The 25,834-nt window shown below is 46.3% G+C and overlaps 1 protein-coding gene across 2 annotated transcripts in view; it reads right to left on the bottom strand.

Annotated features, from left to right (window-relative positions):
• Window positions 1–25,570, bottom strand: part of LOC139367890 (solute carrier family 29 member 3) — a 39,122-nt gene extending 13,552 nt beyond the window's left edge. The window contains exons 1-7 of one of the 2 annotated variants that reach the window (XM_071106257.1): window positions 24,967–25,570; window positions 12,277–13,049; window positions 10,241–10,483; window positions 7,549–7,631; window positions 4,397–4,475; window positions 2,136–2,283; window positions 990–1,152 (exon numbers count right to left, since the gene is read on the bottom strand). In XM_071106257.1, the coding sequence (XP_070962358.1) occupies window positions 990–1,152; window positions 2,136–2,283; window positions 4,397–4,475; window positions 7,549–7,631; window positions 10,241–10,483; window positions 12,277–12,393 (833 nt within the window). In that variant the 5' untranslated portion in view covers window positions 12,394–13,049; window positions 24,967–25,570. Of the gene's footprint in view, window positions 1–989; window positions 1,153–2,135; window positions 2,284–4,396; window positions 4,476–7,548; window positions 7,632–10,240; window positions 10,484–12,276; window positions 13,050–24,962 lie in introns of both variants that reach the window. The other variant, XM_071106258.1, reaches the window with a different exon arrangement.
• Between the last annotated feature and the right edge of the window lie 264 nt (window positions 25,571–25,834).

The following is a 25,834-nucleotide window of genomic DNA, read 5'->3' as shown; positions in this document are numbered from 1 at the left end:
TGCACATTGTTGTAAAGTCTATATTAGTCCTCCTGCTGTCCCCAGTCCTCCTGCTGTCCCCAGTCCACCCGCTGTCCCCAGTTCACCCGCTGTCCCCAGTTCACCCGCTGTCCCCAGTCCACCCGCTGTCCCCAGTTCACCCGCTGTCCCCAGTTCACCCGCTGTCCCCAGTTCACCCGCTGTCCCCAGTCCACCCGCTGTCCCCAGTCCACCCGCTGTCCCCAGTCCACCCGCTGTCCCCAGTTCACCCGCTGTCCCCAGTTCACCCGCTGTCCCCAGTTCACCCGCTGTCCCCAGTCCACACGCTGTCCCCAGTTCACCCGCTGTCCCCAGTCCACCCGCTGTCCCCAGTCCACCCGCTGTCCCCAGTCCAACCGCTGTCCCCAGTCCAACCGCTGTCCCCAGTCCTCCCGCTGTCCCCAGTCCACCCGCTGTCCCCAGTCCACCCGCTGTCCCCAGTCCAACCGCTGTCCCCAGTCCAACCGCTGTCCCCAGTCCCCCGCTGTCCCCAGTTCACCCGCTGTCCCCAGTTCACCCGCTGTCCCCAGTCCACCCGCTGTCCCCAGTCCACCCGCTGTCCCCAGTTCACCCGCTGTCCCCAGTCCACCTGCTGTCTCGACCTCTGAATGCTCGGCTATGAAAAGTCAACTGACATTTACTCATGAGGTGCTGACCGGTTGCACCCTCGACAACCACTGTAATTATTATTATTCGACCATGCTGGTCATCTATGAACATTTTAACATCTTGGCCATGTTCTGTTATAATCTCCACCCGGCACAGCCAGAAGAGGACTGGCCACCCCTCAGAGGTGAGGGGTTTCTGTACAGCACTTTGCTGATATCAGCTGATGTAAGAAGGGCTTTATAAATACATTTGATCGATATGGTGAGAGTGAGAGTGTTATTGCTGTGTGTGTGTGTGTGTGTGTGTGTGTGTGTGTCTGTGTGTGTGTGTGTGTCTGTGTCTGTGTGTGTGTGTGTGTCTACCGTGAGTAATCCAGCTTAGGCAGCAGCAGGTACATGAGGATACAGAAAAGGATGAAGACATCAGCCGTCAGGAAGTAAGCTAGAGCGCTGTCAGTCACATCTTTAGCTGCTGCCAAGTCCACTATGGAGGCTACTGCACTGATAGTACCACCCATAGCCTGGCCTGGGACAGAGGGATGGGGGAGAGAGGGGTGGGGAGAGAGGGGGGGAGAGAGGGATGGGGGAGAGAGGGGGTGGGGAGAGAGGGGTGGGGAGAGAGGGATGGGGAGGGGGAGAGAGGGATGGGGGAGAGAGGGGTGGGGAGAGAGGGATGGGGGAGAGAGGGGTGGGGAGAGAGGGATGGGGGAGAGAGGGATGGGGGAGAGAGGGATGGGGAGGGGGAGAGGGATGGGGGAGAGAGGGATGGGGGAGAGAGGGATGGGGGAGAGAGGGATGGGGGAGAGAGGGATGGGGGAGAGGGATGGGGGAGAGGAATGGGGGAGAGGGAGAGAGGGATGGGGGAGAGGAATGGGGAGAGGGATGGGGGAGAGGCATGGGGAGAGGGAGAGAGGGATGGGGAGATGGAGAGAGGGATGGGGAGATGGAGAGAGGGATGGGGAGAGGGAGAGAGGGATGGGGAGAGGGAGAGAGGAATGGGGAGAGGGAGAGGGAGAGAGTGATGGGGAGAGGGAGAGGGAGAGAGGGATGGGGAGAGGGAGAGAGGGATGGGGAGAGGGAGAGAGGAATGGGGAGAGGGAGAGGGAGAGAGGGATGAGGAGAGGGAGAGAGGAATGGGGAATGGGGAGAGGGAGAGGGAGAGAGGGATGGGGAGAAGGCAAAATGACTGACTGTGTTATGCTGTTATAAAATGATGTCTGGGTTAAGCAGGAGAAGGAAGTCAAATCAGCTGATGAGTGTTTCAGTTGTTGGTATGAAACTAAGATGATGTCAGCAGTGATGGGACAGATACAGAGACTCTCCAAGGGAACAGTTTGGGTGGTTTGTTATCATGTAGACTAGACTGTTGGGTATATGATATTGGTTTGTTATCATGTAGACTAGACTGTTGGGTATATGATATTGGCTAAGTATGGTATGTAGACAGATTCATCTTCCCAATATGAGAGACTTAGTGTGTGTGTGTGTGTGTGTGTGTGTGTGTAATACCTGATATGAGTGCCTGTGATATCCTCATGGGAAAATGCCCACTGATCCCGAACACAGAGCCAGAGAAGAGGTTGGACGCCCCACTGACCATAGCAACACTGGCTAAAGTCCCAAAGAAGAACTGCTCTCTACAACCAGAGGAATCCACCTGTACAGTAGCATCAACTTTAATGTCCTGAGGTGAAAACTGTCTTAGACACGCATACAGTACCAGTCAAAAGTTTGGACACGCCTACTCATTCCAGGGTTCTTTACTTTGACTATGTTCTACATTGTAGAAGGAAACAAATAAACTTTTAACAAGGCACACCTGTTAATTGAAATGCATTCCAGGTGACTACCTCATGAAGCTGGTTGAGAGAATGCCAATGCAAAGGGCGACTGCTCAAATATAAAATATATTTTTTTGGGGTGGTTACTACATGATTCCCATGTGTGTTATTTAATAGTTTTGATGTCTTCAGTATTAGTCTACAAATGTAGAAAATAGTCAAAATAAAGAAAAACCCTGGAATGAGTAGGTGTGTCCAAACGTTTGACTGGTACTGTACATTATGGCTGTATAGAAAATAAACGGTACTTTACAGACTTGACATTTACACAATAAACCATGTTACCCAAGTCATGTTGTAAAGCCATAAATATATACAGGAACACTTCGATTCTAAAGTTTGGGGTCACTTAGAAATGTCCTTGTTTTTGAAATTAAAGCTTTTTTTAATCCATTAAAATAACATCATATTGATCAGAAATACAGTGTAGACATTGTTAATGTTGTAAATGACTGTTGTAGCTGGAAATGACTGATTGTTTTATGGAATATCTACATAGGGGTACAGAGGCCCATTATCAGCAACCATCACTCCTGTGTTCCAATGGCACGTTGTGTTAGTTCATCCAAGTTTATCATTTTAAAAGGGTAATAGATCATTTAGAAAACCCTTTTGCAATTATGTTAGCACAGCTGAAAACTGTTGTTCTGATTAAAGAAGCAATAAAACTGTCCTTCTTTAGACTAGTTGAGTATCTGGAGCATCAGCATTTGTTGGTTCGATTACAGGCTCAAAATGGCCAAAAACAAAGACCTTTCTTCTGAAACTCATCAGTCTATTCTTGTTCTGAGAAATGAAGGCTATTCCATGTGAGAAATTGCCAAGAAACTGAATATCTCGTACAACGCTGTGTACTACTCCCTTCACAGAACAGAGCAAATGGGCTCTAACCAGAATAGAAAGAGGAGTGGGAGGCCCCAGGTGCACAACTGAGCAAGAGGACAAGTACATTAGAGTGTCTAGTTTGAGAAACAGACGCCTCACAAGTCCTCAACTGGCAGCTTCATTAAATAGTACCCACAAAACACCAGTCTCAACATCAACAGTGAAGAGGCGACTCCAGAATGCTGGCCTTCTAGGCAGAGTTGCAAAGAAAAAGCCATATCTCAGACTGGCCAATAAAAATAAAAGATTAAGATGGGCAAAAGAACACAGACACTGGACAGAGGAAGATTGGGGGAAAAAAACGTGTTATGGACAGACGAATCTACGTTTGAAGGTGTTCAGATCACAAAGAACAACATTCGTGAGACACAGAAAAAATGAAAAGATGCTTGACGCCATCTGTCAAGCAGGGTGGAGGCAATGTGATGGTCTGGGGGTGCTTTGGTGGTGGTTAAGTGGGAGATTTGTACAGGGTAAGAAGGAAGGCCATCACTCCATTTTGCAACGCCATGCCATAGCCTGTGGACGGTACTTAATTGGAGCCAATTTCCTCCTACAACAGGACAACGACCCAAAGCACAGCTCCAAACTGTGCAATAACTATTTAGGGAAGAAGCAGCCAGCTGGTATTCTGTCTATAATGGAGCGGCCAGCACAGTCACCGGATCTCAACCCTATTGAGCTGTTGTGGGAGCAGCTTGACCGTATGGTACGTAAGAAGTGCCCATCAAGCCAATCCAACTGGTGGGAGGTGCTTCAGGAAGCAGGGGGTGAAATCTCTTCAGATTACCTCAACAAATTGACAACTAGAATGCCAAAGGTCTGCAAGGCTGTAATTGCTGCAAATGGAGGATTCTTTGACGAAAGCAAAGTTTGAAGGAGACAATTATTATTTCCATTAAAAATCATTATTTATAACCTTGTCAATGTATTGACTATATTTCCTATTCTCTTTGCAACTCATTTCATGTATGTTTTCATGGGAAAACAAGGACATTTCTAAGTCACACCAAACTTTTCAACGGTAGTATATATATTACACACCTTGACCATGACCGTGGTCACTATGAACACAGCCAAGATGATGAGCAGAGACGACAGGATACGCACCACTGGGGACAACCTGAGAGAGAGGCAGACAGAGAGAGACTGACTGAGAGAGACTGACTGAGAGAGACAGAGAGAGAGAGAGACTGACTGAGAGAGACAGAGAGAGAGAGACTGACAGAGAGACTGACTGAGAGAGACTGACAGAGACTGAGAGAGAGAGACTGATTGAGAGAGACTGACAGAGAGACTGACAGAGACTGAGAGAGAGAGAGACTGACAGAGAGACAGACAGAGAGAGACTGACTGAGAGAGACTGACAGAGACTGACAGAGAGAGAGACAGAGAGAGAGACTGACAGAGAGACTGCCTGAGCGAGAGAGAGAGAGACAGACAGAGAGAGACTGACAGAGAGAGAGACTGACAGAGAGAGAGAGACTGACAGAGAGAGAGAGACTGACAGAGAGAGAGAGAGACTGACAGAGAGAGACTGACAGAGAGAGACTGACAGAGAGAGAGACTGACAGAGAGAGAGAGACAGAGAGATACTGACAGAGAGAGACTGACAGAGAGAGAGACTGACAGAGAGAGAGACAGAGAGAGAAAGAGAGACTGACAGAGAGAGACTGACAGAGAGAGAGACTGACAGAGAGAGAGACTGACAGAGAGAGACTGACAGAGAGAGAGACTGACAGAGAGAGAGACTGACAGAGAGACTGACAGAGAAAGAGACTGACAGAGAGACTGCCTGACTGAGGGATTGGTCAACAGTAGGGGACGTGATTCTTCAATGTGTTTGCCGTCATTCAACGAGAAAGAGGAGAGAGCAGAAAGCTAGGCCCTAAAACGGCGTCACTGTCAACATTTATGACAGATTTCTTGATTTATTTTTGAGATAGTGTTTCTGGCTATGTTGTTGCTTCAGTGGCTCAAGAAGGACAAAACAACAGTAATATTGTATAAGACGTTCTCTTCGCCGTTCCGTGTTCTGCTAGGAGAGAACCAAACCTACGTATGAGGATGCATTAATGGTATGCTTCTACACCTGCATTGCTTGCTGTTTGGGGTTTTAGGCTGGGTTTCTGTACAGCACTTTGAGATATCAGCTGATGTACGAAGGGCTATATAAATACATTTGATTTGATTTGATTATGGTGTTGCTGATCACACAGGAAGTAGACCGAGTGGATTAAATTAGACGGCAAAGACTGCTCAACACATGACCTGGGTTCAAGTACTATTTGAAATCTTTCAAATACTTTTGAGCGTTTGCTTTAGGTGGGCGGGGTTTTAGAGACCATTCTGTTGGTCCCATTGTGCCAGCTCAAATCAAGCACATACAAAACTATTTTGAAATGATTTAAAATACTAGTTGAACCCAGGTCTGGTCAACGCATATGAGAGACTGGGATGGTGTTATTCAGACCTAGCTGCCACTTTAAACTAATTACACATAAGATGTACTTCATTAACTTACAGAGACACACCCAGAGGGGATGGAGGCAATGGGGGACATCCGCAGAGTAGAACCACTGGCTTACTGGGGCTCTCTCATGCCATCCCTGAAGGGGGTGCATCACCTGAGTGGGTTGATTCACTGATGTGGTCATCCTGTCTGGGTTGGCGCCCCCCCCCCCCCCCCCGTGGCGGAGGTCTTTGTGGGCTATACTCAGCCTTGTCTCAGGATGGTAAGTTGGTGGTTGAAGATGTCCCTCTAGTGGTGTGGGGGCTGTGCTTTGGCAAAGTGGGTGGGGTTATATCCTTCCTGTTTGGCCCTGTCCGGGGGTGTCCTCGGATGGGGCCACAGTGTCTCCTGACCCCTCCTGTCTCAGCCTCCAGTATTTATGCTGCAGTAGTTTATGTGTCGGGGGGCTAGGGTCAGTTTGTTATATCTGGAGTACTTCTCCGTCGGTGTCCTGTGTGAATCTAAGTATGCTCTCTCTAATTCTCTCCTTCTCTCTTTCTTTCTCTCTCTCGGAGGACCTAAGCCCTAGGACCATGCCTCAGGACTACCTGACATGATGACTCCTTGCTGTCCCCAGTCCACCTGACTGTGCTGCTGCTCCAGTTTCAACTGTTCTGCCTTATTATTATTCGACCATGCTGGTCATTTATGAACATTTGAACATCTTGGCCGTGTTCTGTTATAATCTCCACCCGGCACAGCCAGAAGAGGACTGGCCACCCCACATAGCCTGGTTCCTCTCTAGGTTTCTTCCTAGGTTTGGGCCTTTCTAGGGAGTTTTTCCTAGCCACCGTGCTTCTACACCTGCATTGCTTGCTGTTTGGGGTTTTAGGCAGGGTTTCTGTACAGCACTTTGAGATATCAGCTGATGTACGAAGGGCTATATAAATAAATTTGATTTGAACCACTAGAGCAATTATCAGGGGTCAAGCATCTTGCTCAAGTGTACAACATCATTAATACGTAACATTCCGTTCAGCCAGAGGGACGGAGACTACGTTCATAATTGTAGACTGTCCCAGACCAAGCCTGATCCCAGATCTGTTTGTGCAGTTGTGAGTTGTTAACTAACTAGGAGTTGGCAAGACAGCACACACAGATCTGGGATCAGGCGTTTACCCATTTCCTTTAGTAGAGGAGATTCAGCAACTCTCGGAGGACAATGGACGTTAATACAAGGAAAGCTCTTAAAGGGCTAAAACGTGTTAAGTTTCAGGAAGTAGCAGTGATGCCTTCCCTTAGCACTTAAAAAGGTCCAAACACACTGCAGGACTGTGATATGAAGGTCACGGTGTGGAAGGACACTGAGTCCTTTATATCCAGAACAGACCGTCTGTTTGGCTGAGAGAACACGTGACCTCACAGGCTCCAAGTGTTTGTAGCCAGGCCTACTGATTGGCTGATTGAATCTGGTTCCTTTAATGATGTTCTCTGAAACAGGGATTTGGCCTCTGTGTGTGTTTTGTAGGTAGTTGAGGACCAGACAGGACCGAAGGCATTGTGGAGGTTACCTGTTAACTAGTAGGTAGTTGAGGACCAGACAGGACCGAAGGCATTGTGGAGGTTACCTGTTAACTAGTAGGTAGTTGAGGACCAGACAGGACCGAAGGCATTGTGGAGGTTACCTGTTAACTAGTAGGTAGTTGAGGACCAGACAGAGGACCGAAGGCACTGTAGAGGTTACCTGTTAACTAGTAGGTAGTTGAGGACCAGACAGAGGACCGAAGGCACTGTAGAGGCGATGGCCAGATAGCTCTCAAAGTAATCCTGTCAAGGCCATAGGGAAACATTCACATTTTAGTCATTTAGCAGAGATTCTTATCCAGAGAGTCTAACAGTCAGGGCATTCATCACAGACCTTCCCCACTCACAGCCCGTCAACCCTTATACGGGCTGAAAATGGCAGATTTAGTCTAAATTGAAACTCAGTGTCTGTACAGTAACATACTATACATGATGTCAGTGTCTGTACAGTAACATGCTATACATGATGTCAGAGCTCAGTGTCTGTACAGTAACATGCTATACATGATGTCAGTGTCTGTACAGTAACATGCTATACATGATGTCAGAGCTCAGTGTCTGTACAGTAACATGCTATACATGATGTCAGAGATCAGTGTCTGTACAGTAACATGCTATACATGATGTCAGTGTCTGTACAGTAACATGCTATACATGATGTCAGAGCTCAGGTTCTCCATTTGATCCACAGTACCGAGGATAACATGACCTTACACCCTGAGGTGTCCTGAACAGAATAAGCCTGTTTGTTGTATTGTGAACACAATTAGCAGGGGATCACGTGTAACAGTATAGCTTCTGTCCCTCTCCTCGTCCCAAACTGGGCTCGAACCAGGGACCCTCTGCACACATCAACAGCAGTCACTCACGGAGCATCGTTACCCATCGCGCCACAAAAGCCATGGCCCTTGCAGAGCAAGGGGAACTACTACTTCAAGGTCTCAGAGCGAGTGACGTCACCGACTGAAACACTATTAGCGCACCACCGCTAACTAGCTAGCCATTTCACATCAGCCACACACGCACCTGAACGCAGTCAGGACTCCTTTCTACGGGCACCAACATTACAATCTGTTTGTCTGAAGTGGCTTTTGGAACGGTTAACACTATAGTTTAACTAGCCATGTTGGCAATAGAATTACTTTAAAATGACACCCACTATTTATATCTTTATTTAACTAGGAAAGTCAGTTAAGAACAAATTCTTATTTTCAATGACGACCTAGGAGAGGGGCAGAACGACAGATTTTTACCTTGTCAGCTCTGGGATTTGATCTTGCAACCTTTCGGTGACTAGTCCAACGCTCTAACCACTAGGCTACCTGCCGTCCCTACACTCTAACCACTAGGCTACCTGCCGTCCCTACACTCTAACCACTAGGCTACCTATCGTCCCTACGCTCTAACCACTAGGCTACCTGCCGCCCCTACACTCTAACCACTAGGCTACGCTGCCGCCCATACACTCTAACCACTAGGCTAGCTGCCGTCCCTACACTCTAACCACTAGTCTACCTGCCGTCCCTACACTCTAACCACTAGGCTACCTGCCGTCCCTACACTCTAACCACTAGGCTACCTGCCGTCCCTACACTCTAACCACTAGGCTACCTGCCGTCCCTACACTCTAACCACTAGGCTACCTGCCGTCCCTACACTCTAACCACTAGGCTACCTGCCGTCCCTACACTCTAACCACTAGGCTACCTGCCGCCCCTACACTCTAACCACTAGGCTACCTGCCGTCCCTACACTCTAACCACTAGGCTACCTGCCGTCCCTACACTCTAACCACTAGGCTACCTGCCGTCCCTACACTCTAACCACTAGGCTACCTGCCGCCCCTACACTCTAACCACTAGGCTACCTGCCGCCCCTACACTCTAACCACTAGGCTACCTGCCGCCCCTACACTCTAACCACTAGTCTACCTGCCGCCCCTACACTCTAACCACTAGGCTACCTGCCGTCCCTACACTCTAACCACTAGGCTACCTGCCGCCCCTACACTCTAACCACCAGGCTACCTGCCGTCCCTACACTCTAACCACCAGGCTACCTGCCGCCCATACACTCTAACCACTAGGCTACCTGCCGTCCCTACGCTCTAACCACTAGGCTACCTGCCGTCCCTACGCTCTAACCACTAGGCTACCTGCCGTCCCTACACTCTAACCACTAGGCTACCTGCCGCCCCTACACTCTAACCACTAGGCTACCTGCCGTCCCTACACTCTAACCACTAGGCTACCTGCCGCCCCTACACTCTAACCACTAGGCTACCTGCCGTCCCTACACTCTAACCATTAGGCTACCTGCCGTCCCTACACTCTAACCACTAGGCTACCTGCCGTCCCTACACTCTAACCACTAGGCTACCTGCCGTCCCTACACTCTAACCACTAGGCTACCTGCCGTCCCTACACTCTAACCACTAGGCTACCTGCCGTCCCTACACTCTAACCACTAGGCTACCTGCCGTCCCACACTCTAACCACTAGGCTACCTGCCGTCCCTACACTCTAACCACTAGGCTACCTGCCGTCCCCCCCCTCTTATAATTGTGTTGCAAGTGAAAGAACACTTCAATTCCTGTCAAGTGATTTAATGCAGTAGACACACACACACACACACACACACCTTCACACACACACCTTCACACACACACCTACACACACACCTTCACACACACACACACACACACACACGCACTTTCACACCTACACACACACACACCTTCACACACACACACACACACACACACACACACACACACACTCACACCTTCACACACACACACGCACACACACACACACTCACACACACACACCTTCACACACACACACACTCACACTAAGGTCTGAGCGCGGCTCCTCTCCGTGCCCGTCAGTATTATTGCTCAGCTTGTAGGTCCAGTAGTGTTTAGCTGTAATGAAGAAGTTCCAGGGGAGCAGGGAGCCGATGCCCAACAGGAAGAAGATCATGTACACCATACAGTAGGAGTCTTCTGGACAGTGGCGGGAGGCTAGGGGCCGCCCGGTGGCCCCCGGGGGTCCTGCATGGTGCTGCTTGGGCAGGAGAGGGGCCCTGTCTATCTACAATGTAAGGAAGTGGATATGGGGAAAAGTTATAAAAGTTAGCATTGGGTTAGTGTAGCACTGAAAATAAAGCAGTTTAATATTCACTATAATGTCCAGAGTTTTTAGATTTTTTGCCTTTCTAAATGATATGTTGTGATGTCCACACCTTAGCGCGCGCACACACACACACACACACACAATTGTGCAAGTTCTCCCACTTAAAAAGATGAGAGAGGCCTGCAATTTTCATCATAGGTACACTTCAACCATGACAGACAAAATGAAAAAAAAAATCCAGAAAATCACATTGTAGGATTTTAAATGAATTTATTTGCAAATTATGGTGGAAAATAAGTATTTGGTCAATAACACAAGTTTATCTCAATACTTTGTTATATACCCTTTGTTGGCAATGACAGAGGTCAAACGTTTTCTGTAAGTCTTCACAAGGTTTTCACACACTGTTGCTGGTATTTTGGCCCATTCCTCCATGCAGATCTCCTCTAGAGCAGTGATGTTTTGGGGCTGTTGCTGGGCAACACGTACTTTCAACTCCCTCCAAAGAATTTCTATGGGGTTGAGATCTGGAGACTGGCTAGGCCACTCCAGGACCTTGAAATGCTTCTTACGAAGCCTCTCCTTCGTTGCCCGGGCGGTGTGTTTGGGATCATTGTCATGCTGAAAGACCCAGCCCCGTTTCATCTTCAATGCCCTTGCTGATGGAAGGAGGTTTTCACTCAAAGTCTCACGATACATGGCCCCATTCATTCTTTCCTTTACACGGATCAGTCGTCCTGGTCCCTTTGCAGAAAAACAGACCCAAAGCATGATGTTTCCACCCCCATGCTTCACAGTAGGTATGATGTTCTTTGGATGCAACTCAGCATTCTTTGTTCTCCAAACACGACGAGTTGAGTTTTTACCAAAAAGTTATATTTTGGTTTCATCTGACCATATGACATTCTCCCAATCTTCTTCTGGATCATCCAAATGCTCTCTAGCAAACTTCAGATGGGCCTGGACATGTACTGACTTAAGCAGGGGGACACGTCTGGCACTGCAGGATTTGAGTCCCTGGCGGCGTAGTGTGTTACTGATGGTAGGCTTTGTTACTTTGGTCCCAGCTCTCTGCAGGTCATTCACTAGGTCCCCCCCGTGTGGTTCTGGGATTCTTGTGATCATTTTGACCCCACGGGTTGAGATCTTGCGTGGAGCCCCAGATCGAGGGAGATTATCAGTGGTCATGTATGTCTTCCATTTCCTAATAATTGCTCCCACAGTTGATTTCTTCAAACCATGCTGCTTACCTATTGCAGATTCAGTCTTCCCAGCCTGGTGCAGGTCTACAATGTTGTTTCTGGTGTCCTTTGACAGCTCTTTGGTCTTGGCCATAGTGGAGTTTGGAGTGTGACTGTTTGAGGTTGTGGACAGGTGTCTTTTATACTGATAACAAGTTCAAACATGTGCCATTAATACAGGTAACAAGTGGAGGACAGAGGAGCCTCTTAAAGAAGAAGTTACTGGTCTGTGAGAGCCAGAAATCTTGCTTGTTTGTAGGTGACCAAATACTTATTTTCCACCATCATTGGCAAATAAATTCATAAAAAATCCTACAATGTGATTTTCTGGATTTTTTTTCTCATTTTGTCTGTCATAGTTGAAGTGTACCTATGATGAAAATTACAGGCCTCTCATCTTTTTAAGTGGGAGAACTTGCACAATTGGTGGCTGTCTAAATATTTTTTTGCCCAACTGTATATATATACACACACGACTAACACATCTTGAAACTTGTTGATGACATTTACCTCATCAGTGTCCTGTCCCTCGGTCTCCTCGTCAGACATAGCGGAGGCGTGGATGGGAGAAGCTGCCCAGTAGGAGTTTACACTGGCCTGTAGAGACTCTGTACCATCAGCCATCATCACACACAGGGGGAAGAGGGAGACAAGAGAGGAGAGAGGGATGGAAGAGAGAGGGATGGAGAGGGACAGGAGGAGAGAAGGAGACAAGGAGAGAGAAGGACAGAGACAGGGGAGGGGGAAGAGGGAGGAAAGGAGAGAGGGTGGAATGTTTCTCCAGGGGTGTGTAGGACTGCTCTACCCAAGGTTGAGGTCCATAGTGTGGGGGAAAGACTCAGGCGACACTGGGGACCAGGACAGTATGGGTAGTCAGGCTGACACTGGGGACCAGGGCAATATGGGTAGTCAGGCTGACACTGGGGACTAGGGCAGTATGGGTAGTCAGGCTGACACTGGGGACCAGGGCAGTATGGGTAGTCAGGCTGACACTGGGGACTAGGGCAGTATGGGTAGTCAGGCTGACACTGGGGACTAGGGCAGTATGGGTAGTCAGGCTGACACTGGGGACTAGGGCAGTATGGGTAGTCAGGCTGACACTGGGGACTAGGGCAGTATGGGTAGTCAGGCTGACACTGGGGACCAGGGCAGTATGGGTAGTCAGGCTGACACTGGGGACCAGGGCAGTATGGGTAGTCAGGCTGACACTGGGGACTAGGGCAGTATGGGTAGTCAGGCTGACACTGGGGACTAGGGCAGTATGGGTAGTCAGGCTGTAGCACCTACAGACAGAGGGAGGAAGGAGAGAAGGACAGAGACATGGGAGGGGGAAGAGAGAGGAAGGAGAGAGAAGGACAGAGACAGGGGAGGGGAAGAGAGAGGACAGAGACAGGGGAGGGGAAGAGAGAGGAAGGAGAGAGAAGGACAGAGACAGGGGAGGGGGAAGAGAGAGGAAGGAGAGAGAGGTCAGAGACAGGGGAGGGGGAAGAGAGAGGAAGAAGAGAGAGGACAGAGACAGGGGAGGGGAAGAGAGAGGAAGGAGAGAGGACAGAGACAGGGGAGTGGAAGAGAGAGGAAGGAGAGAGGACAGAGACAGGGGAGGGGAAGAGAGAGGAAGGAGAGAGGACAGAGACAGGGGAGGGGGAAGAGAGAGGAAGGAGAGAGAGGTCAGAGACAGGGGAGGGGGAAGAGAGAGGAAGGAGAGAGGACAGAGACAGGGGAGGGGAAGAGAGAGGAAGGTGAGAGGACAGAGACAGGGGAGGGGGAAGTGAGAGGAAGGAGGGAGAGGTCAGAGACAGGGGAGGGGGAAGAGAGAGGAAGGAGAGAGAGGTCAGAGACAGGGGAGGGGGAAGTGAGAGGAAGGAGAGAGAAGGACAGAGACGGGGGAGGGGAAGAGAGAGGAAGGAGAGAGAGAGGACAAAGACAGGGGAGGGGAAGAGAGAGGAAGGAGAGAGAGGTCAGAGACAGGGGAGGGGGAAGAGAGAGGAAGGAGAGAGAGGACAGAGACAGGGGAGAGGAAGAGAGAGCTCACATGAATGCATTTGAGCAAGGACCATGACAGTTATAGTACAGAGTATAGTGCTGTTATCTGTACCATGTAACAGGAGCACACACACGTATCCTCCACACTTATAAAACGGGAAGTTCAGGATGACCGTGACCCCTGACATCAGCACATGACCCACAACACCACTCAGATACTTATAGACATACGTCTGTGTGTGTGTGTGTGTGCGTGCGTGTGTGTGCGTGTGTGTGTGCGTGCATGCATGCATGTGTGTGTGTGTGGGGGTGTGTGTGTGTGTGTGTGTGTGTGGGGGTGTTGGTGTGTGTGTGGGTGTGTGTGTGTGTGTGCATGCATGCATGTGTGTGTGTGTGGGGGTGTTGGTGTGTGTGTGGGTGTGTGTGTGTGTGCATGCATGCATGTGTGTGTGTGTGGGGGTGTTGGTGTGTGTGTGGGTGTGTGCGTGTGTGTGCGTGCATGCATGCATGTGTGTGTGTGTGGGGGTGTTGGTGTGTGTGTGGGTGTGTGTGTGTGTGTGTGTGTGTGTAACACCATGGTAAAGGGATGTCACAGACAGTTAGGTTAGAGGTGAGAGAGCATTAGACATAGCTGCTTGTGTTCCACTTAAAAGTGGAATGTGAAAACTACCTCTCCTCCCTAGTTGAGACAGGTCTATATAGACACAGAAGTAGACTAACACCACAGTTAACTGTTAAAGACAGGTCTATCTAGACCTAACACCACAGTTAACTGTTAAAGACAGGTCTATATAGACACAGAGGTAGACTAACACCACAGTTAACTGTTAAAGACAGGTCTATATAGACCTAACACCACAGTTAACTGTTAAAGACAGGTCTATATAGACACAGAGGTAGACTAACACCACAGTTAACTGTTAAAGACAGTCCTAACTTCCACCACAGTTGAAATGTTTCATCTGTCCTTGACTGGATAAAACAAGAAAGAAAGTCTCACACTATGTGGGAGAATGGTGGGAATCCAGCGAACTTCTGGAAAGTAGTTAACCTGTTGGATCTCTAGGGGCGCTATTTCATTTTTGGATAAAAAACGTTCCCGTTTTAAGCGCGATATTTTGTCATGAAAAGATGCTCGACTATGCATATTCTTGACAGTTTTTGAAAGAAAACACTCTGAAGTTTCAGAATCTGCAAAGATATTGTCTGTAAGTGCCCCAGAACTCATTCTACAGGCGAAACCAAGATGATACTTTGTAGGCATATCATTGGAAGATTGACCATAAGAGACTACATTTTCCAAGTGTCCGCCTGGTGTCCTGCGTGGAATTCGGTGCGCAAACGCCAGCTGCTTGTACTTTTCCATTTGATTGAGGGGAGAAACCATGCTTCCACGAACGATATATCATTGAAGAGATATGTGAAAAACACCTTGAGGATTGATTCTAAACAACGTTTGCCATGTTTTCAGTCGATATTATGGAGTTAATTTGGAATAAAGTTCGCTTTTTGAGGACTGAATTTTCGTTTTTTTTTTGGTAGCCAAATGTGATGTGCAAAACGGAGCTATTTCTAATACACAAAGAATCTTTTTGGGAAAAACTGAGCATCTGCTATCTAACTGAGAGTCTCCTCATTGAAAACATCTGAAGTTCTTCAAAGGTAAATGATTTTATTTGAAGGCTTTTATGTTTTTGTTGAAATCTTGCGTGCTGGATGCTAACGCTAATGCTAACGCTAAATGCTACGCTAGCTAGCCACTTTTACACAAATGATTGTTTTCCTATGGTTGAGAAGCATATTTTGAAAATCTGAGATGACAGTGTTGTTTACAAAAGGCTAAGCTTGAGAGATGGCATATTTATTTCATTTCATTTGCGATTTTCATGAATAGTTAACGTTGCGTTATGGTAATGAGCTTAGGTCTGTAAATAGAATCCCGGATCCGGGTTTGGTCGACGCAACAGGTTAAATATCTTTGAAACCCCCCTAAGATTTGGAAAGCAGCATATGTCCTCTTCCTATGTCCTCTTCCTACGTCCTCTTCCTACGTCCTCTTCCTACGTCCTCTTCCTACGTCCTCTTCCTACGTCCTCTTCCTATGTCCTCTTCCCCATAAAAGAGGAGATCCTTCTGACTTCTGTCAAATTCACCAATTATTTTTGTCTTTCCAAAGATTTAGAATCCCTGGCCAACTCTCAGCTAATAACTTTTTAAACTTCTCATTCTATTCTAAATGTGCATCAATCTGGTATTGGATCTGGACATCGCACCATTTCACCAATCTGGTTTAGGATCTGGACATCGCACCATTTCACCAATCTGGTATTTGATCTGGACATCGCACCATTTCATCAATCTGGTTTAGGATCTGGACATCGCACCATTTCATCAATCTGGTTTAGGATCTGGACATCGCACCATTTCATCAATCTGATTTAGGATCTGGACATCGCACCATTTCACCAATCTGATTTAGGATCTGGACATCGCACCATTTCACCAATCTGGTTTAGGATCTGGACATCGCACCATTTCACCAATCTGGTTTAGGATCTGGACATCGCACCATTTCAGCTGATGGTTATAGAGCAGCTATTCCCAAATGGTTTTGACCTGGATCCCCAGAGGTACGGTAAAATTTGAGAGATGAGCTTAAAGTTTTCTTTACTGACCATAATTTTCACTTGTCTGACCGCTTGCATGATGATGAGTTTCTCACACGACTGGCCTATCTGGATGATGTTTTTTCTCACCTGAATGATCTGAATCTAGGATTACAGGGATTCTCCGCACCTATATTCAATGTGCGGGACAAAATTGAGGCGATGATTAAGACATTGGAGCTGGCCTCCCGGGTGGCGCAGTGGTTAAGGGCGCTGTACTGCAGCGCCAGCTGTATCACCAGAGACTCTGGGTTCGTGCCCAGGCTCTGTCGTAACCGGCCGTGACCAGGAGGTCCGTGGGGCGACGCACAATTGGCCTAGCGTCGTCCAGGTTAGGGAGGGGTTGGCCGGTACCAGCGACCAAGGTTGCCAGGGTTGTCAGGTGCACGGTCATTGGTGCGGCTGGCTTCCGGGTTGTATTAAGAAGCAGTGCAGCTTGGATGGGTTGTGTATCGGAGGACACATGACCTTCGTCTCTCACGAGCCCGTGCGGGTTGTTGTAGCGATGAGACAAGATAGTAATTACTAACAATTGGATACCACAAAATTGGTGAGAAAAACGGGCTAAAATAAAAAATTAAATACAATTTTCTTTAAAGAAGTTGTTGCTCTTCTCTGTCTGCATTAACAAGGACAACACACAGATCTTTCCATCATTGTATGATTATTTGTGTGCAAATTAACTCAAGCTTGTGATATAGCGAAGCACCTGAGTGAGTTGGGTGCGCAATTTTTTTTAACAAGTCAGTTAAGAACAAATTCTTATTTTCAATGACGGCCTAGGAACAGTGGGTTAACTGCCTGTTCAGGGGCAGAACGACAGATTTGTACCTTGTCAGCTCGGCGATTCGAAATTGCAACCTTCGGTTACTAGTCTTACTAGTTACTAGCTCTAATCACTAGGCTACACAGGTACTTTCCCTAAATGGATGACACAAACAACTGGATTCGTTATCCCTTTCATGCCCTGCCTCCAGTCCAGTTACCGATATCTGAACAAGAGAGACTCATAGAAATTGCAACAAGCGGTTCTGTGAAAATTGAAGTTAATCAGAAGCCACTGCCAGATTTCTGGATAGGGCTGCGCTCAGAGTATCCTGCCTTGGCAAATGGCGCTGTTAAGACACTGATGCCCTTTGCAACCACGTACCTATGTGAGAGTGGATTCTCTGCCCTCACTAGCATGCAAACTAAATACAGGCACAGACTGTGTGTGGAAAATGATTTTAGACTGAAACTCTCTCCAATACAACCCAACACTGCAGAGTTATATGCATCCTTTCAAACACACCCTTCTCATTAACCTGTGGTGAGTTATTCACCATTTTCGATGAATAAATAAATTCTCACAAAACAAAATTCAGATGGACTGCATATTTATTAATTGAATGGTTCTATAAATATCTGAGCATTTGGATGTTAGTCATTAGTTAACTTACCCTACTGTATGTATGTATGTATGTATGTATGTATGTATGTATGTATGTATTTATGTATGTATTATTTTATGTATGTATTATTTTGCTCCTTTGCACCCCATTATTTCTATTTCTACCTCTTCCACTGCAAATCTACCATTCCAGTGTTTAACTTGCTATATTGTATTTACTTCGCCACCATGGCCTTTTTTGCCTTTACCTCCCTTATCTCACCTCATTTGCTCACATCGTATATAGACTTGTTTCTACTGTATTATTGACTGTATGTTTGTTTTACTCCATGTGTAACTCTGTGTTGTTATATGTGTCGAACTGCTTTGCTTTATCTTGGCCAGGTCGCAATTGTAAATGAGAACTTGTTCTCAACTTGCCTACATGGTTAAATAAAGGTGTTCTCAACTTGCCTACATGGTTAAATAAAGGTGTTCTCAACTTGCCTACCTGGTTAAATAAAGGTGTTCTCAACTTGCCTACCTGGTTAAATAAAGGTGTTCTCAACTAGCCTACCTGGTTAAATAAAGGTGTTCTCAACTAGCCTACCTGGTTAAATAAAGGTGTTCTCAACTAGCCTACCTGGTTAAATAAAGGTGTTCTCAACTAGCCTACCTGGTTAAATAAAGGTGTTCTCAACTAGCCTACCTGGTTAAATAAAGGTGTTCTCAACTAGCCTACCTGGTTAAATAAAGGTGTTCTCAACTAGCCTACCTGGTTAAATAAAGGTGTTCTCAACTTGCCTACCTGGTTAAATAAAGGTGTTCTCAACTAGCCTACCTGGTTAAATAAAGGTGTTCTCAACTAGCCTACCTGGTTAAATAAAGGAGTTCTCAACTAGCCTACCTGGTTAAATAAAGGTGTTCTCAACTAGCCTACCTGGTTAAATAAAGGTGTTCTCAACTAGCCTACCTGGTTAAATAAAGGTGTTCTCAACTAGCCTACCTGGTTAAATAAAGGTGTTCTCAACTAGCCTACCTGGTTAAATAAAGGTGTTCTCAACTAGCCTACCTGGTTAAATAAAGGTGTTCTCAACTAGCCTACCTGGTTAAATAAAGGTGTTCTCAACTAGCCTACCGGGTTAAATAAAGGTGTTCTCAACTAGCCTACCTGGTTAAATAAAGGTGTTCTCAACTAGCCTACCTGGTTAAATAAAGGTGTTCTCAACTAGCCTACCTGGTTAAATAAAGGTGTTCTCAACTAGCCTACCTGGTTAAATAAAGGTGTTCTCAACTAGCCTACCTGGTTAAATAAAGGTGTTCTCAACTAGCCTACCGGGTTAAATAAAGGTGTTCTCAACTAGCCTACCTGGTTAAATAAAGGTGTTCTCAACTAGCCTACCGGGTTAAATAAAGGTGTTCTCAACTGGCCCACCTGGTTAAATAAAGGTGTTCTCAACTGGCCTACCTGGTTAAATAAAGGTGTTCCCAACTGGCCCACCTGGTTAAATAAAGGTGTTCTCAACTGGCCCACCTGGTTAAATAAAGGTGTTCTCAACTGGCCTACCTGGTTAAATAAAGGTGTTCTCAACTAGCCTACCTGGTTAAATAAAGGTGTTCTCAACTGGCCTACCTGGTTAAATAAAGGTGTTCTCAACTAGCCTACCTGGTTAAATAAAGGTGTTCTCAACTAGCCTACCTGGTTAAATAAAGGTGTTCTCAACTAGCCTACCTGGTTAAATAAAGGTGTTCTCAACTAGCCTACCTGGTTAAATAAAGGTGTTCTCAACTAGCCTACCTGGTTAAATAAAGGTGTTCTCAACTAGCCTACCTGGTTAAATAAAGGTGTTCTCAACTTGCCTACCTGGTTAAATAAAGGTGTTCTCAACTAGCCTCCCTGGTTAAATAAAGGTGTTCTCAACTAGCCTACCTGGTTAAATAAAGGTGTTCTCAACTAGCCTACCTGGTTAAATAAAGGTGTTCTCAACTAGCCTACCTGGTTAAATCAAAAATAAAACATTTGCAGACGCTCTTATCCAGAGTGACTTACAGTAGTGATTGCATACATTTCCATAATGGCCCCCAGTGGGAATCGAACCCACAACCCTGGCGTTGCAAGTGCCATGCTCTACAAACTGAGCCATTCGGGACAAAGATGAGGTAAATCCACTTTAAGCTTGAAAGCACCTCATTGCTGGAACCAACTACAAAATACAGTTGGATGTTCTGGTGCCGCTCTGCAATTTTAAATATTGATTGGGGACCGACTTATTGGGGAATGTCTTATTGGGGAATGTCTAATTGAGGACCGTCTTATTGGGGAATGTCTTATTGGGGAATGTCTTATTGGGGAATGTCTTATTGGGGGCCGTCTTATTGAGGAATGTCTTATTGGGGACCGTCTTATTGAGGAATGTCTTATTGGGGACCGTCTTATTGGGGAATGTCTAATTGGGGAATGTCTAATTGGGGAATGTCTAATTGGGGAATGTCTAATTGGGGAATGTCTAATTGGGGAATGTCTTATTGGGAAATGTCTTATTGAGGAATGTCTTATTGAGGAATGTCTTATTGAGGAATGTCTTATTGGGGAATGTCTTATTGGGGAATGTCTTATTGAGGAATGTCTTATTGGGGAATGTCTTATTGAGGAATGTCTTATTGGGGACCGTCTTATTGAGGAATGTCTTATTGAGGAATGTCTTATTGGGGAATGTCTTATTGGGGAATGTCTAATTGGGGAATGTCTTATTGAGGAATGTCTAATTGGGGAATGTCTTATTGGGGACCGTCTTATTGGGGACCGTCTTATTGGGGAATGTCTTATTGGGGAATGTCTAATTGGGGAATGTCTAATTGGGGAATGTCTTATTGGGGAATGTCTTATTGGGGAATGTCTTATTGAGGAATGTCTTATTGGGGAATGTCTTATTGAGGAATGTCTTATTGAGGAATGTCTAATTGGGGAATGTCTAATTGGGGACCGTCTTATTGGGGACCGTCTTATTGAGGAATGTCTTATTGGGGAATGTCTTATTGAGGAATGTCTTATTGGGGAATGTCTTATTGAGGAATGTCTTATTGGGGAATGTCTTATTGGGGAATGTCTTATTGAGGAATGTCTTATTGGGGAATGTCTTATTGGGGAATGTCTTATTGAGGAATGTCTTATTGGGGAATGTCTAATTGGGGAATGTCTTATTGGGGAATGTCTTATTGAGGAATGTCTTATTGAGGAATGTCTTATTGGGGAATGTCTTATTGGGGAATGTCTTATTGGGGATGTCTTATTGAGGAATGTCTTATTGGGGAATGTCTTATTGAGGAATGTTTTATTGAGGAATGTCTAATTGGGGAATGTCTAATTGGGGACCGTCTTATTGGGGACCGTCTTATTGAGGAATGTCTTATTGGGGAATGTCTTATTGAGGAATGTCTTATTGGGGAATGTCTTATTGAGGAATGTCTTATTGGGGAATGTCTTATTGAGGAATGTCTTATTGGGGAATGTCTAATTGGGGAATGTCTTATTGGGGAATGTCTTATTGAGGAATGTCTTATTGAGGAATGTCTTATTGGGGAATGTCTTATTGGGGAATGTCTTATTGGGGAATGTCTAATTGGGGAATGTCTTATTGAGGAATGTCTTATTGGGGAATGTCTAATTGGGGAATGTCTTATTGGGGAATGTCTTATTGAGGAATGTCTTATTGAGGAATGTCTTATTGGGGAATGTCTTATTGAGGAATGTCTTATTGGGGAATGTCTAATTGGGGAATGTCTTATTGGGGAATGTCTAATTGGGGAATGTCTAATTGGGGAATGTCTTATTGAGGAATGTCTTATTGGGGAATGTCTTATTGGGGAATGTCTTATTGAGGAATGTCTTATTGGGGAATGTCTTATTGAGGAATGTCTTATTGGGGAATGTCTAATTGGGGAATGTCTTATTGGGGAATGTCTTATTGAGGAATGTCTTATTGAGGAATGTCTTATTGGGGAATGTCTTATTGGGGAATGTCTTATTGAGGAATGTCTTATTGAGGAATGTCTTATTGGGGAATGTCTAATTGGGGAATGTCTAATTGGGGAATGTCTTATTGAGGAATGTCTTATTGGGGAATGTCTTATTGAGGAATGTCTTATTGAGGAATGTCTAATTGGGGAATGTCTAATTGGGGACCGTCTTATTGGGGACCGTCTTATTGAGGAATGTCTAATTGAGGAATGTCTTATTGAGGAATGCAACTGCTTGTCTTGAATGTTTGTGTTGTACTGTATTTTACTTGTATATTGTATTTGAAAATTATATATATATATATATATACACACACTGCTCAAAAAAATAAAGGGAACACTTAAACAACACAATGTAACTCCAAGTCAATCACACTTCTGTGAAATCAAACTGTCCACTTAGGAAGCAACACTTGACAATACATTTCACATGCTGTTGTGCAAATGGAATAGACAACAGGTGGAAATTATAGGCAATTAGCAAGACACCCCCAATAAAGGAGTGGTTCTGCAGGTGATAAACACAGACCACTTCTCAGTTCCGATGCTTCCTGGCTGATGTTTGAATGCTGGCGGTGCTTTCACTCTAGTGGTAGCATGAAACGGAGTCTACAACCCACACAAGTGGCTCAGGTAGTGCAGCTCATCCAGGATGGCACATCAATGCGAGCTGTGGCAAGAAGGTTTGCTGTGTCTGTCAGCATAGTGTCCAGAGCATGGAGGTGCTACCAGGAGACAGGCCAGTACATCAGGAGACGTGGAGGAGGCCGTAGGAGGGCAACAACCCAGCAGCAGGACCGCTACCTCTGCCTTTGTGCAAGGAGGAGCAGGAGGAGCACTGCCAGAGCCCTGCAAAATTACTTCCAGCAGGCCACAAATGTGCATGTGTCTGTTCAAACGGTCAGAAACAGACTCCATGAGGGAGGTATGAGGGCCCGACGTCCACAGGTGGGGGTTGTGCTTACAGCCCAACACCGTGCAGGACGTTTGGCATTTGCCAGAGAACACCAAGATTGGCAAATTCGCCACAGGCACCCTGTGCTCTTCACAGATGAAAGCAGGTTCACACTGAGCACGTGACAGACGTGACAGTCTGGAGATACCGTGGAGAACGTTCTGCTGCCTCCAACATCCTCCAGCATGACCGGTTTGGTGGTGGGTCAGTCATGGTGTGGGGTGGCATTTCTTTGGGGGGCCGCACAGTGTGCTCGCCAGAGGTAGCCTGACTGCCATTAGGTACAAGGGGTCTGAGGATCTCATCTCGGTGAGACCATATGCTGGTGCGGTTGGCCCTGGGTTCCTCCTAATGCAAGACAATGCTAGACCTCATGTGGCTGGGCTAGGCTACCTGCCGTCCCTACACTCTAACCACTAGGCTACCTGCCGTCCCTACACTCTAACCACTAGGCTACCTGCCGTCCCTACACTCTAACCACTAGGCTACCTGCCGTCCCTACACTCTAACCACTAGGCTACCCTGCCGTCCCAGTATAAGTATAAGTAATATACAGGGTCTCTTTCACAAGGCAGTCCTATATATATATAATATATATAAGTAAGTAATAATATATATCAGTAAGTAATAATACATATATATGGCTGCCTTGTGAAAGAGACCCTGTTCTCAATGGCGACTCCATAAATGCACCCAACAATGTAATGGGGTAAACCTAACCAATGCTTTGGAATGCAGGGGGTTGCTGCAGTGCCACTTCCCGTGGCTATGCCTTGACTGTGAGTCTGTCCCCGTGGCAATGCCTTGACTGTGAGTCTGTCCCCGTGGCAATGCCTTGACTGTGAGTCTGTCCCCATGGCAATGCCTTGACTGTGAGTCTGTCCCCATGGCAATGCCTTGACTGTGAGTCTGTCCCCGTGGCAATGCCTTGACTGTGAGTCTGTCCCCGTGGCTATGCCTTGACTGTGAGTCTGTCCCCGTGTCCTTGACTGTGAGTCTGTCCCCGTGTCCTTGACTGTGAGTCTGTCCCCGTGTCCTTGACTGTGAGTCTGTCCCCGTGTCCTTGACTGTGAGTCTGTCCCCGTGTCCTTGACTGTGAGTCTGTCCCCGTGTCCTTGACTGTGAGTCTGTCCCCGTGGTTATGCCTTGACTGTGAGTCTGTCCCCGTGGCAATGCCTTGACTGTGAGCCTGTCCCCGTGGCAATGCCTTGACTGTGAGTCTGTCCCCGTGTCCTTGACTGTGAGTCTGTCCCCGTGTCCTTGACTGTGAGTCTGTCCCCGTGTCCTTGACTGTGAGTCTGTCCCCGTGGTTATGCCTTGACTGTGAGTCTGTCCCCGTGGCTATGCCTTGACTGTGAGTCTGTCCCCGTGTCCTTGACTGTGAGTCTGTCCCCGTGTCCTTGGCTGTGCCAGACCCACTAGGACGACACCAGTCCATTTAAATGAAAGTATCCAGCCTACAGTTAGGGAGTTTATGAAAACGTTATCTCTCGTTGACAGACTACTTAAACATAACGAAGCATCTGACCAAATTACGCAAGCTTTTAGTTCTGGGTTAACCGATTTCAATGAAAACGTGACCAGACAGATCACATGAAGCCACAATACTTTTTTTTCCAGTGAACCAATGTCACTCATATAGTTCTAGGTGTGATGTGATTAAATGATGCGGTCTTCCGTTCTGCTATTTTCTTGCAAAACAAGAATTTTGCAACCTCTTTTTGATGAGCCAGTCAACCAGAGAGGACTATAGGATTGTAAAGTGCTGATCCTGCATCCGTAAGTATCACGTGTTGGCAGGCATGGAAATAGAATCACGACTTTAATTCTAGTTCTGTGTTTTGCACAACTGCTGCGGTAAGATGATGCATCGACTAGGCTAATTCACAATCACATCAGCCTGAGATTGACTAGTCTGAAACTGTGATCACGAGTTTAGTGGCTATATTTGTTCATAACGCATCTATCCCCCAAACACAATAGTAGTTCAACCGGTTCACCTGCCTTTCCACACTGCAACAGCAATCTAGTAGCATTTATACACTCCCTTCATCATTCGTTTGATTGAATCCATGGTACTACATAACAAACCGGTAACACCGTATGGAACAGATTTCTTGAAACGTTCAGAATACACCGTCAGTCACCAACCAATGTGCTCAAGAAAACAAATATCCCTGATCGATATTCACGTATCATCAGATACTCACCTACAATTCGACGCGTGTCATCTATCAATCAGCATGAGAATGAAAGCACACATTCGCTGATGTTGTTGGCTTTGGCCTGTCAGAATAGGTTGAATCCGATGTAAAAGTCAGACTTGATCCTGACTTGTGTTATTGTTGTCTCAGTAGTCGGTCGTCACCAGTTACCACAGCCACAGAGTTATAAACTCCGCCCTTTTCTTAAATGTAGCTTCTTAAAATTAGATGTTAAACCTCACCATAAGCACAATGTTAACCTTATGCTTAACTCTAACCATCAATTAAGACCAAAAAGCTATTTTTTTGTTAATATACATTGACGATTTTTTTTATTTTACACTTTGTAGTTGTGGTAACTAGTGGAAACCAAACCGTCCCCGCTGTGTTTCTCTCAAGTTCCTGACTTCAGACACCAGAGTATTGTTTTAAATGTTTTGTTTTATTTAATCTTTACTTAACTAGGTAAGTTCGTTAAGAACAAATTGTTATTTACAACGACGGCCAAACCCGGACGAAGCTGGGCTAATTGTGCGCCGCACCTCCTGCACTCAAAAATCACCGCCGGATGTGATACAGCCTGGACAGCAGAATTCAGAGCAGTCGTCGCAGGTATTCACAATGTATCCACGAGTGTATGGATTAATCATGCAGTACTCATATTCAACAGTATACGGCAATGTGGGACCGCATATTTCGTTAGCGATGGTTTAGAAAAGTAATACCCGTGTATTGTGAATGAATACCGTACAGCCCTCATTTATTGTACCAGTCAACCTACTATGGTGTATTGAACACTTCCATGGGAAAAACAAAGCAACGTGGATGTTTTGGAGTCTGATAACTCTGAGGAGCACTTGGGTACTGAGCAGAC

Source organism: Oncorhynchus clarkii, chromosome 16, assembly GCF_045791955.1.
Source record: "Oncorhynchus clarkii lewisi isolate Uvic-CL-2024 chromosome 16, UVic_Ocla_1.0, whole genome shotgun sequence".
Classification (NCBI taxonomy): Eukaryota; Metazoa; Chordata; class Actinopteri; order Salmoniformes; family Salmonidae; genus Oncorhynchus; species Oncorhynchus clarkii.
Note: the sequence above shows the minus strand (reverse complement) of the source record. Positions and strands in the feature narration are given on the sequence as shown.